Source organism: Polyergus mexicanus, unplaced genomic scaffold (assembly GCF_030449975.1).
Source record: "Polyergus mexicanus isolate NDT 795.1 unplaced genomic scaffold, iyPolMexi1.0 SCAF_1, whole genome shotgun sequence".
In the NCBI taxonomy this organism is placed as follows: Eukaryota; Metazoa; Arthropoda; class Insecta; order Hymenoptera; family Formicidae; genus Polyergus; species Polyergus mexicanus.
In genome coordinates this window covers 1,389,404-1,401,686 of record NW_027223321.1, presented here as the reverse complement: position 1 = coordinate 1,401,686, position 12,283 = coordinate 1,389,404, and the positions used below count along the sequence as shown (strand labels likewise).

At 28.5% G+C, this 12,283-nt stretch overlaps 4 protein-coding genes across 7 annotated transcripts; 2 read left to right on the top strand and 2 right to left on the bottom strand.

Annotated features, from left to right (window-relative positions):
• The first annotated feature begins 782 nt into the window (after positions 1–782).
• Positions 783–3,552, top strand: Lft (Limb expression 1 family member lowfat). 3 transcript variants are annotated; one of them, XM_070307832.1, is made up of 4 exons: positions 783–1,051; positions 1,435–1,617; positions 1,722–2,068; positions 2,132–3,552. In XM_070307832.1, exons 2-4 carry the CDS (start codon positions 1,461–1,463, stop codon positions 2,534–2,536), a joined length of 909 nt encoding a protein of 302 aa, XP_070163933.1. In that variant the 5' UTR covers positions 783–1,051; positions 1,435–1,460; the 3' UTR covers positions 2,537–3,552. The 3 variants fall into 3 exon arrangements, with proteins under 3 accessions (XP_070163933.1, XP_070164023.1, XP_070163849.1); XM_070307922.1 differs by having other exon boundaries at positions 1,722–2,050; positions 2,132–3,551; XM_070307748.1 differs by having other exon boundaries at positions 1,722–3,552.
• On the bottom strand, positions 3,286–5,187 carry Clpp (Caseinolytic protease proteolytic subunit). Its single transcript, XM_070308053.1, has 4 exons — positions 4,591–5,187; positions 4,364–4,498; positions 3,900–4,290; positions 3,286–3,812 (listed from the first exon to the last, which is right to left on the bottom strand). Exons 1-4 carry the CDS (start codon positions 4,624–4,626, stop codon positions 3,667–3,669), a joined length of 708 nt encoding a protein of 235 aa, XP_070164154.1. The 5' UTR covers positions 4,627–5,187; the 3' UTR covers positions 3,286–3,666.
• Positions 5,188–5,520: 333 nt separating this feature from the next.
• Tert (telomerase reverse transcriptase) lies at positions 5,521–9,628 on the top strand. 2 transcript variants are annotated; one of them, XM_070304500.1, is made up of 8 exons: positions 5,521–5,640; positions 5,831–6,437; positions 6,548–6,876; positions 6,966–7,168; positions 7,247–7,488; positions 7,547–7,740; positions 7,925–8,020; positions 8,262–9,628. In XM_070304500.1, exons 1-8 carry the CDS (start codon positions 5,627–5,629, stop codon positions 8,341–8,343), a joined length of 1,767 nt encoding a protein of 588 aa, XP_070160601.1. In that variant the 5' UTR covers positions 5,521–5,626; the 3' UTR covers positions 8,344–9,628. The 2 variants fall into 2 exon arrangements, 1 of the variants encoding a protein (XP_070160601.1); XR_011447579.1 differs by having other exon boundaries at positions 5,622–5,640; positions 5,788–6,437; positions 7,812–8,020.
• Positions 8,338–11,592, bottom strand: LOC138937854 (odorant receptor 9a-like). Its single transcript, XM_070304505.1, has 9 exons — positions 11,438–11,592; positions 11,132–11,248; positions 10,687–10,804; positions 10,028–10,283; positions 9,781–9,903; positions 9,466–9,556; positions 9,108–9,244; positions 8,644–8,776; positions 8,338–8,431 (listed from the first exon to the last, which is right to left on the bottom strand). The coding sequence occupies exons 1-9, from the start codon at positions 11,579–11,581 to the stop codon at positions 8,381–8,383; spliced, it is 1,170 nt and encodes a 389-aa protein (XP_070160606.1). The 5' UTR covers positions 11,582–11,592; the 3' UTR covers positions 8,338–8,380.
• Positions 11,593–12,283: the final 691 nt, after the last annotated feature.

Here is a 12,283-nt window from a genome sequence, read left to right as displayed (position 1 = left end):
CACGATTTTTTTCGGTTCAATTTTAATTTTCTCTATAATTCCTGGTTTCTAATTTTTTTTAGCAAGTAATAATAAAAGATTTTGTCGTCACTTATAATAAAACATATACTGCAAACAAAAAACAATGATCAAAATATTTTTTTATTACATATCTTACTGATGTAATATGTTTTTATAGTTTTTATTTATACGACACGCAACGAAATAATTTTCTGCAAATATTTTTTCAATATAAGATTTTCATAAAGTATCGTGCAAAAAGATCTTGCACAGAATGCAATTCATAAAAAAAGAAGCCTCTCAATAATGCAATATATATATGTATATAATTAAATTTCGCATTACGATATTCGATGATACACGTGTTAAGAAGAGCATATAATATATATTATTATCGTATTCTTTTTTACAAATTATACACATTATGCAATCAATTTATCCCGTTCTTTTAGTTTATGTTTATTAATTCATATTTTATTAATTTTATCAATTTTGTTATATTATCTCATTCATTTTATTAATTTATTAATTTATCTTATTAATTATATTAATTATCGATAATTTATTTGACTTTTTTTTTCTTTTTTCTAATAAACGAATCGTTGACACGAGTCGCGGGCGTCGCGCCAAACGTTGCGACCCTGGTCCCCGTTAGCAAAAAGGAAGAGAAAAACACGGTATTTAGATGGAAAAGGCGAAACCCTTAGATGGACGAAGAGCGAGCGGTGGACGCGGGGCGCCCGCTCGTGCCGCCCGGCCCTGGTTTTCTGGAAATCGTCAGCGGTCCGGGGCCATTAAACGCGTTATATGTGTCTTGCAATTTGATCCCGCGGCGCTCGGCGCGGTGCCCCGATCGGAGAGTAATTTACGCGAATTCCTGGGCATCCGGGTCCGTGCGCGCGATCGGGCCACCAGGGTTCCTTCAAACGCCTGATGCAACCGCCGTCCCTTCGCCTCCGTTGTCGCGGCATCATTCGACCCTTGTCGCGCCGTACGTCGACGATCATCACCAGGAAGACGGTGTTCGTAGCATTGTCTCGCCGATTCCTCGGTGAGTATTCGCGACGCGATTATGATACGGCATGATATTTAATCCTGATTGCGGATTCAAGTGTCAACAGTGACAATGAAATGAATCGTGCTTGTCACACATAAAGGACTCGTGATATTTCAAGAATCTTTGCGCAATTTTGCGAATCCAGATGAATTCCAATGTCCATTTTCTCACACTTAACATTTTAATTCCTGAAAAATACTTTCCACACTTTTTGTAAATATATATTTTTTTATATTTATGTACTTTATGTATTGTACATTCATTTTATATATTGTTTTTATAAAAAATTTTATTTTAGTATGAAGAAAGAGATCGCATGTGAAAACATAATTTAGAAATTATTGAGATAATATTGAAGGAGAACATTATGCTTTCAGAGTAAATGAGTGCAAGTTTTTGAGTGATGCAGGGCATGATGCCAGTTAAGACAAAATCTCGCGTTCCTGAAAATATGGGGGTCACAAGTGGACTGGTAGATGCCCGTGCTAAGCAAGTTTTAAGAGAAGCTGTAGATACAGTTGTTAACAGCTTTGCAAAGCACAGTCAAGGTTATGGAAGAGGTATAATAAAATATCTTATTTTAAATTTATCATAATTGTATGAGAGCATTTGTCTATTTTATATACAGCTTTCTATATTATTATTATTTTTTTTTTCAATACAGTAAACGTTGTGGAAGCATTGCAAGAATTTTGGCAAATGAAACAAGCCAGAGGTGCAGAATTGAGAAATGGCGCGTTAGTCATTTATGAGTCTGTCCCTGGTGCTAATCCACCTTACATTTGTTATGTAACACTTCCTGGAGGATCTTGTTTTGGAAGTTTTCAAAATTGTCCCACAAAGGCGGAAGCACGCAGATCGGCTGCAAAAATTGCACTGATGAACTCTGTATTTAATGAACATCCATCGAGAAAAATTACCGATGATTTTATTGAGAAAGCTGTTGCAGAAGCAAGAGCCAGTTTTGCAAAACCTTCAGCAACACCAAACGGAGTCAGTAGTCAAACACAAGTAAATAAAATATCCAAATTTATTTATTATAGTAAAGACGATTGTTTATACATATGTTTTCAGGGAAGTGGCGATGAGAAAGAAGATCCAAATACAGGTATAGGTGCATTTCGTTTTATGTTGGAGTGCAATCGTGGAAGAACAATGTTGGAATTCCAAGAGCTAATGACAGTCTTTCAATTACTTCATTGGAATGGTTCTTTAAAAGCTATGAGAGAGAGGCAATGCAGTAGGCAGGAAGTAGTCGCGCATTATAGTCATCGGGCATTAGACGACGATATGCGTAGCCAAATGGCATTAGATTGGGTAGCTAGAGAACATGAGAGTGGTGGTGGAGTCGTGGCAATGGAATTGGCTTTAGCCGAGCGAGAACTTGAAACTGCGCGATTAGCGGGACGTGAACTTAGATTTCCGAAAGAAAAGAAAGATATACTGATGCTCGCACACGCACAAGTCTGTCCGCAATAGGATCTCCAAAACGGATGTCATTAAAATAAATAATGCACAAGACTGGTCTTTCGCGAGGGATGATAATAGTTTTGACAAAAATAGTTTCTTGAGGTATTTTTTTTTTTTTTTTTTTACAACGATCGATTTTTATGGGCAATTTTGCTTAATTCTTTTTAAGATACTAATTTTATGCAGCACAAACTATTCCGTCCTTTTTATGAAATATATTTCTTTGTAGAGCTTTTTTCGATATAAAGCATTTCTGGTGATAATAGATCTTAAATGGGATATTTTGATATATAGGATTATTAAATACATTCAAATACTACACACATCATTAAAAGTTATAAAGATATACTGCGCAATAAAACACTCGTATTTCCATATCGAATCTATCTATATGTATATATTATGGGATGCAAGGTTTTGTCTTCCATTGTCTGTTCATTATTTTGTACGAGTTTTGTTTTCTTAATTGTTGTCAGAGTATGATCAAATAAGATCATGAATGTATTCGGAATTTTAAAAAAGTTAATACATATAAAAATTAAAATAATAAATATATAAAAATATGTGCGCTCGCGCGTGCATGTGATATTCACAATAATAAAATACAAACAGAATTTTAAGATAAAATTTTAAGATAATGATTATACAAACACAGGGTATATATATGAAAACGATATATTTACTGATTTATAAGAATAAATAAATCTGTAAATTTTAAACAATTTGCATAATTATACATTGAACTATAAAACTTTAATAGAAGCAAACTTTTAACATATCATATTATATTGTAAGGTGAATAGGTGTTTCATATATTGCAAGTTATACGCTTGCTTTTAGTGACCATGCTTATCTCTAATTATGAAGATATAACATGAAGAAAGAATATAGGTGATTATATTATCTCCATATTCATTCATATTCTGTTGTTATAAATTAGTATATTTTATATATATACCAAAATTTGAAAAAGGGTAAATATACTCCTTCCACAAGCACAGTTGAATAGAATATAGTTTATATAATTGTTTTATAAATAGTTTATATTATATTAAATATTGATAAATACACCTTTTTTAATGCATTTATTACAATAACAATGAAACCAAACTTTTATACCTGTATCCTATCCAACAATATTAAGATTTTGTTGTTGCACTTGCAGTATTCTCTATTGTCGCTTCTGTAGATTCTTCTTGCATAGGATGAGCTAACACTTTGTCTATTATTCCAAATTCCTTAGCTTGTGTTGGACTCATGAAATTATCTCTTTCCATACTCTTTTCTGTGCAAGAATATAAAATTATTTTATTAAATACAAAAACATTTCATAAATCTATAAAAAGAAATATTTAGAAAGAAATATATGTACCTATTTTTTCTAAATCCTGGCCAGTATGTTTTACATATAATTCATTGATTTGTTTTTTCAACTTAAGAATTTCTAAAGCTTGAATCTGAATATCTGTAGCTTGGCCTTGTACTCCTCCCGATGGTTGATGCGTCATGATTCTAGCATTTGGTAAAGAATGACGCATGCCTTTAGTTCCAGCAGCCAAAAGTAGACTGGCCATAGAACATGCTTGACCTACACACCATGTAGAAACAGGTGGAAGGACATATTGCATAGTATCATATATTCCAAGTCCTGCTGTTACACTCCCACCAGGTGAGTTAATATACAAATGAATCGGATTTTTACTGCTTTCCGATTGCAAGAAAAGAAGTTGAGCAATTACCGCAGAAGATACATCATCTGTAATCTATAAAAAAAAAAAAAGCATTGTTTCAAGATTATAAATTAATATCTGGTACACAAAAAATTATATATCGTACCGGACCCATGAGACAAATAATTCTCTCCTTTAAAAGACGCGAGTAAATGTCATACGCGCGTTCACCACGTCCACTTTGTTCCACTACGATAGGTACAAAGTTTAGATTCCTACTCCTCATTTTCTGTCCACAAGCCTATTAAGAAAATATTATACTGTGTTAGAGTCTCCATGAAATTTTTACCAATTTTTGTCGAAAATTTCTTTATGTGAACAAGATATACTCACAGCAATTTGTAGTAAACTGTTCATTTTTCGCAACATTTTTGTAGATGCAATAACTTCTCATGGAAAAAATATATTTAAGAAGAAAAAAAAATCATAGAATACGATGGTAATTACAATATCTTTAAAACCAAGCACTTTCTCTCTTGTAGCGCTGTAGAAAAATATAAAAAGAGCGCGTCAAATATAACCTATATTCTTAATAATCATTAAAGTATTAAATGAATTTGTATATAGATTCACGGGAAGACAGCATACGAGTGTTAGAAAAAAAAAAAAAAATTCTTCCTTATCTACACTAATTTGCTTCTTATTATCAGATATTCATTGTTACTATTTATTTATTCCGTAGGTTATATTTTACACTTTAAAAGTAATATATTTTTTAACACAGAATTTTTTCAATAATTTTCTAATTTCGGCAATTTTCTAGGAAATTACGCGTTAAGTTTCGCGCTTTTTTTACATTTGTAATTCGAAAAAAAAATTAGGAAAAGATCTGTTCTTTATAATTGCGCTCTTTCTGCCCTCCGCGTGTTATCAGAAATGTTTCGTAGCATTTGATTAATGATTGGCGTTGCTTTTAGATTTTTGATGGATGTAAAAGTATATACTAATCACAAACAATAAGGAATTGTTGTACTAAATACACCCAATCAGGAGTCAGGAGCAGAGATTGCTTTGCTCTGATTGATCAATCAAATGATTCGAAGCATTTTGAACGTCAAGTGGAATAGAAATAGATGTATCAATCTAGAGAAATTTTAGAAAATTTTTAAATAACCACCTATGAGGGACCGAACCATTTGTAGCTTCAAGTGCATCCTTCATCATATTATATAGCTAATGCTTCTTTCTATTCTTCACTGAGATGCCGCTCAATGCTCAAATGCTCAATGTTTGTTTTTTTATGTCGCATTTTTCCCTCGTTTATTTCCCTCAATTTATTCTATATATTATTTTAAACTAATTTTTACCTGTATGTGTAGTGTAAAATATATAACGCTAATAGTTATTAAATGAAGATTATAAAAAGAAAATGAGTTTTCAAAGGTTTTTATTTATATGTGAAATACATTTATTCTATATTCTATATAAATCTCGTTTTATTTGGAAGAAATATGATTACATTAACTAGGATATGATTATTTATTATGTTATTTTGATTATTTTCTTTTCTACATCAATTGTTTTTTGTAGAAAAAGATATGCCTTATGTTAAAAAAACATTATTTCTAAACAGGCAATGTTCAAAGTTGGAATCAAGAACAAAAGTTACAAACTCGGTTCCAATTGGAACATATAATTCTACAGTGAATTTGTTTGCATCTAGATGTCGAATAAGGAAGACAGGCCGTACTATGGCAAAAATCTCAAAATATCATATATTAGAGAATGGAAATACAGGACAAACAATATGTCGTGACATACTGAATACAGATATTGGACTTAAGGAATGTTACAGAGACATTAATCTTAATGTTGTTATACCTATCTTGTCACCGATTTTAGAATCATTCAGAAATCGGCATAATAGATTTAATTATTTCGAGAAATTGAAATATATTATAGCAAGAGATAGCAATAAGTATGCAAAAAAAAAAAAATATAAGAATCAAATTGATCGACGTTCACTGAAATCTTTCTTTAATTTGCTATTAGATAAAAATATTCCTTCGGGATTATTTGGAACAAGAAAAAATTTTAAATTTATAAAAAGAAGGATAGGCTGTCTTTTAATTACTGTTCCAAGAAATAAATTCATAACAAAAGCTTTTAAAAGGACTGTGAAAAGAAAAAAAGCTACTGGGGCATTATTAAACATGCAACCATTGTTCAACAAGTTTGATGTATGTTTATTTTAATTAAAACAGATAATAATTTTGTTTTTGTCAAGATCATCTTTTCTTCCTAACGATTTAAAATATTCAATGTTTTCTGAAACCTCTGACTTTTACAGATTTTCAATATTGACTGGTTGCATTTAATTGACAATAATACAGTACGATGGATAATTGTATTAAAACTGTTACATTGGTTCTTTGCACGATATATAATAAAAATTTTACATCAATATGTAGTATTGTTATCAGTTAAAAGTCAATGGGTTTATATTGCAAAAAATGATTGGTGCAATATGCAAGAAGAATTTATAAAGGAAAAAATTAGTACATGTGGTCTTGTACCATGGATACCTGTGAAAATAAATGAGTTGAAATTTAATATACCTGTTGGAACATATAGATATATCCCAAGTTCTTCTGGTTTGAGAGCTTTATTAATAACAAAGTATATATAATTCTTTTATTTATGCTGCAAGTAAATATAAATATCATTAACAAAATTTTATATATTACATATGTTACATATAATTTCAGATATAATATTAAAAAGGAATTTGATGATGTTGATCTTGTTTTGAGATTTTTGCAGCAATTGTATGTTACATACTTTAATGAAAATGGAACTCCAACTATAACAAGCTGCAAGCAGGCAGTTTTTCAATTTAAAGCTTCAACCAAAAATCGATTATATTATGTGCGTTGTGATATACAAGATGCATTTGGCTCAATTATACAAGGTATAATTTATTAATTATTTATCACATTTAAATTAGAAGACATTTACCAATAAGCATTGTTTATTTCCTATCTTGTAGAAAAATTATACGATATTATTACTACATGCTGTAAGGAATTAAAATTAAATCACAGAAATTACATTGCGGTAAAGAGATATACTACATCAAAGAATAGAAAAAACATAGAAACAGTGCAATTTGTATCTCAATATCTGAAGAAAGCAATAAATAAAAAGGCAGTTATGAACAAAAAAAGAACCAAGTTAGTTAAAGTGGGAAAGCTGATGGCTAAGATAAACAAATTAATATTTGAACAGAAGGTAAAACAAAGATATATTAAAGTTGGGATTAATATTAATTAATACCTTTATACTATAGGTTAAAATAGACTGTCAAGTATATTTAATAAAGCATGGTGTGCCACAGGGTATGCGGGTATCACCAATTTTATCTGATATATATTATGAAAATATGTTGAAAGAAATATTCTTTGCATATGCAAGTAATGGACTTTTGTGCAGATATGTTGATGATATTTTATATATCACTGAGAATGAATATTATGCAACAGAGTAAGTTCAATACAATTCTATAGAATATTTATATATTGTAGATATATTACAAATATAAATTATTTTTATAGATTTCTAAATATTATCAAAAATGGTGTACTCGAATATAATGTAAAATTTAATCCAATTAAAATACAATCAAATGTAGGATTGCCGTATAAACCTACAAAAATAAAATTTTTAGGATGGAGTACAACATTGTAAAATCAGTTTTTCTTCCCTTTCCACTTCTATGGGATGTTAAAGTCATGATTATTATTTATTTTCAACTTTTCCTCAGGTAAAACATTGCAAAATGAATTACATATATATTTGAAATATTTTTAACTTACTGTAGATATCTCGTTTTTTTATATGTATCACAGTCGATAATTTTTTTTATAACTATAATTATAATTATAACTAATTATATCTGTTTGATATTTGCACATATGTGTGCGTGTTGATTATCGTATTTAAAAGAAGAATTACAGAGATATTTCTAATAATTTAATTTAACTAATAATTTAATTTATTTTTAGATTTTTTATTTTCTACGAATCTATTGGCAAATACACAAGACTGCATATTTACAATCAAAAATATTTAGTACGGCGGCATTAAAGAGAGCTTACGAGTTAGTTTCAACGAAGTAAATTGATTATTGCATCGACCGCAACATCGTAAAATACGATACTGATGTGCGTACGATCTTAAAAAAGAATAAATAATATTAAAATTGTGATACGCAAATATTAGCATATCTTAATTTTTGTTAATTCTGATAATAAGATATTAGATTCTAAATTATATAATTCGATTTTTCTATTTTTCTATAAATTAAGTGCCAATGAAGTGATAATGAATGCTATTTTCTTTGATAAATATTGTTTATTAAACACAAGCATAATATGCAAATCTTACTGTAGAAAAAGTATCCATGGATATCACGAACATCTTTCCTGCTGTTAGTACACAAGGTTCTCGCGTTTTCATTATCATAAAGATTAAAATTTTCCTTGTTCGAAATGAGGTTTGATACCATGCTATATTCATTCTGCAAAAGGAAAGATGTTTCTTATACCTAAGAATATTTTTATATGCACACATGCACGAAGTTAAAGTTAATTTTAAACGAAATTTCATATTTCTTTCATATTTAATTTCCAAATTAACAGACAAACTCAATTCATTTTATTAAATATGATAACTTTGAGTTATAAAATTTATAATTATTATTTTATAATTATTATTTTACGTACATTAATAAATAAATATATATAATGTCCTGAAAAAAAATTACTCTCTCTTTCGGATATTTTACAGATACATGCGTCACGTTATTACATTTTAGCATTTCTTAATAACATAAAAATATTTGTACGTACAAATTAATATGAATATATGCACTGTGATCGATTAGACTTTGTGCTTGAAAACTCTCAAAAAATAGATGCACTAATAATGCGCACGCAAATGTTATCTGTCTTAAAAATTCTTCCGGCTTGTTCATGTTTGTCGCAGCCTAAGTAAAATTAATACAAAATAATAAAATGCAAAATAATTAATGTTATGATTTGACATTTATATATTTTTTCTAACTAATTTTATTAGATTATTTATATTGAAATATTTTAGTACATTTTTATTTTTGCAATAAATTAATATATCTATAGATTGGTAATTTATTATTTATCAGCACAATATGATTAATAGCATCATTATTACGAATATGAATAAAATTACCGTAACTCCTGTCATACTCATGATAAGCATATTAAAACCTGCTAGTATAAGAAACATTTGACTGAATGTAGTTTCGACGAGACTGGCAAACCTACATAAATATATACGCAAATTTTAGATAAAAATATAATTAAATTAAAAGCGTATATATATATATATATATATATATATATATATATATATATATTCATGTTTATATATATCTAGTAAATATATATTGTTTAAGTACATTGTGATATAGTTAATTCTAGTGAAAGATACATATGAACCAATATAAAATAGTGAACTGATAGTATGCTATATTATAGTGCAAACCTTAAAGCATTTTTATGTGCATGAATGCTTTTTATAATATTTTTATATGGTTCATCGACTGTTACAAATGGTTTAAGATTTATCTCTAGATTATCTTCCTTTATTATATTTTCTAGTTGTTGCCTAAAGCAGTTGATACAATAGTTTTAAAATTGTGATTCTATTTATATTTATTAATATGTATATCATAAATACTCTACATCAATTCAATATATTTTAATAGGAATAAATTTTGTGAGATTCTTACCCGATGATCTTAAATAGTCCACAAACATGTTGTATCATGATTACATACATAGTGTCCGCTGCAATGGCTATGCTTACGCAAATAATAGCTGTAGCATATCCATGAACTAAGATGGGAAAGTAATATTTGTCCATATCAATATAGTATTCGACCTGGTGTAGTAATGGTCGAGCTGTATTATTTGAAGTAGAATGCAGAAACAATGGTTGTAACAATGGCACTAGCATAAATAACACCAATGCAGAATAAAAAGCACCTAAATAAATCAAATATTTTTACTTATCTTTTTTTTTTTTTTTTTTTTCTTTAGTTTATACTGTGATATCAATAAAATAAAATCGCAAATTTATGTTTTAAAAGAGAGCAAGAGAGAGAGACAAGTTTTTATTCTAGAAAATAAGATAAATTATCTCATATATTTTATATATTTCAAAATATCGAAATAAAATACTAAATAAAAAAATTATCGCATTTTTATCTCATTTTATCTTTTTCCTTTAATTACGTTTTAATGTGATTTTATAGTGATTTTAATGAAGTGTTCGCGTACGATCGAAGTTATATGACGGCTATTTATCGAGACAAATATTACTTTGCTTATAATTATCGCTTGTACGTAATTTTCTTTTTTCTTCGTTGGATAAATTTATTTTACTTACTTGCGTATATGATTGTAAATGTTCGCCCATTTTGCGCATAATTATTAAGAATTTTAATGTGGGTCGATTTCATTAGCAATTGCCAATCGCTTTGTATTCGATCAAAAAGTCCTTTGATCTGCAATTGAGTTTTATTTTTAAAGAAAGAGGGAGAGATATCCTAAATTGCAATATATTTTATGTGATTGAGATTTTATAAATACTCTCGCGTTTTAATTATTTAATAAGTGACATACAATTAATACTATCTCGTAAAGATTTAACGAAGTTTAATAAAATTATATACATATATATATGTAATTTTTTAAACTTCGTTAAATTTTTACGAGATTATAATTATTACATAAAATAATATATTAGATAATAATTATTAGATTATATATATATATATGTATATATATATATATATATATATATTAATTGAAAATATCGTGATATCACATACCTCCCTTGCCTTTAATATACAAGTGATTAATTTTACTCCACATCCTATATCGACTATTAATGGTGAAAGAGAATCGATGAATATATCGATATCTTCAATCGAGAACAAACCACATATCTACATTTAAAATATAGTATAGTATAAGTTATATAATTATAAACATAAAACATTGAATATTTAAACTGTTTTTGTAACAACTGGCTGCCACACCAGATAAGTCATTTCTTGATATAAAAACATTGATAAACTTCTTAATCAATGAGTATAATATCAAATTTGTATTTAAATGTGCATATGTCAGTATACCTTGGCGATAAATTGCGTACCAGTTAAAGACACTATAATGACAATAATAGCGCTACTACTCCTTTTCGTTTGATATGGCCATTGGCCTATGCACGACAGGAGAATTTTATTGATTCTGTAGTTGCGTCCATCAAAGAATTGCATTTTGCGCGTATCAAAATAAAAGTACTGAATGTAGTGGAGCAATATATTCAGAGAAGACTGCACGGAACTGCCATTATCTTGCTCCTACGTACATTGTAAGATAATTGTCTTTAATAATTCTGTTTAGAAACGTCGGCACTATTACGAAATTATTTTAATCGCTCTCTTATAGCTGAAGTTATTAGATCAAAGACACTATAAACATAAATATTATGTACTTTGAACTGAAGGTTTTACTTCTGTTCTTTAGTTTTTCATTGTTCTACGAGACCTCGGTATCTCCGTATCTCTTTCACGTATAGCAATAATACAACAATTATCATCTTCGAAGTTATATACTTTAAATGTTACAAGATATTTATATTTGATCTCTCTCTATAATGTTTTTCTTTTCTTTTCAAAAATTTGATATTTTTTTATATTCGCGAAATTACTTTTTTAATTTTTTCAAATATTTTAATTCATATTTGTAATTTTAAGCTAAAGTTTTCATGTCGCGTGTTTATATATTAGAAAAAAGTATATATTTTTTGTATAAGAAATATTTAGTGAAGTGTTATTATATTTTTATAACCAAATATAAAATTTTTGTTACATACGAACATTGCATTCGCATTTCGCAATTTCAGTAATTTTGAAAACGGAACGAAACGTTCTCTTGTCAATCGCGTTCGTCTGTCGGTTGTTACGTATCTAAGGCTT

What these genes read in the sequence shown, in the direction of transcription:
- Lft (XM_070307748.1), top strand. Translation starts at nt 1,461, where the DNA reads ATGCAGGGCATGATGCCAGTTAAGACAAAATCTCGCGTTCCTGAAAAT. An exon ending in CAGTCAAGGTTATGGAAGAG is followed by an intron (nt 1,618 to 1,721) that starts GTATAATAAAAT and finishes TTTTCAATACAG; the next exon opens with TAAACGTTGTGGAAGCATTG.
- Clpp (XM_070308053.1), bottom strand. Translation starts at nt 4,626, where the DNA reads ATGTTGCGAAAAATGAACAGTTTACTACAAATTGCT. An exon ending in ACAGTTTACTACAAATTGCT is followed by an intron (nt 4,499 to 4,590) that starts GTGAGTATATCT and finishes TTTTCTTAATAG; the next exon opens with GCTTGTGGACAGAAAATGAG. An exon ending in CCAGGATTTAGAAAAAATAG is followed by an intron (nt 3,813 to 3,899) that starts GTACATATATTT and finishes ATTCTTGCACAG; the next exon opens with AAAAGAGTATGGAAAGAGAT.
- Tert (XM_070304500.1), top strand. An exon ending in ATTTGGCTCAATTATACAAG is followed by an intron (nt 7,169 to 7,246) that starts GTATAATTTATT and finishes CCTATCTTGTAG; the next exon opens with AAAAATTATACGATATTATT. An exon ending in AATGAATATTATGCAACAGA is followed by an intron (nt 7,741 to 7,924) that starts GTAAGTTCAATA and finishes TAAAATTTTTAG; the next exon opens with GATGGAGTACAACATTGTAA.
- LOC138937854 (XM_070304505.1), bottom strand. Translation starts at nt 11,581, where the DNA reads ATGCAATTCTTTGATGGACGCAACTACAGAATCAATAAAATTCTCCTG. An exon ending in ATTTACAATCATATACGCAA is followed by an intron (nt 10,284 to 10,686) that starts GTAAGTAAAATA and finishes TGATTTATTTAG; the next exon opens with GTGCTTTTTATTCTGCATTG. An exon ending in GGACTATTTAAGATCATCGG is followed by an intron (nt 9,904 to 10,027) that starts GTAAGAATCTCA and finishes CAACTGCTTTAG; the next exon opens with GCAACAACTAGAAAATATAA.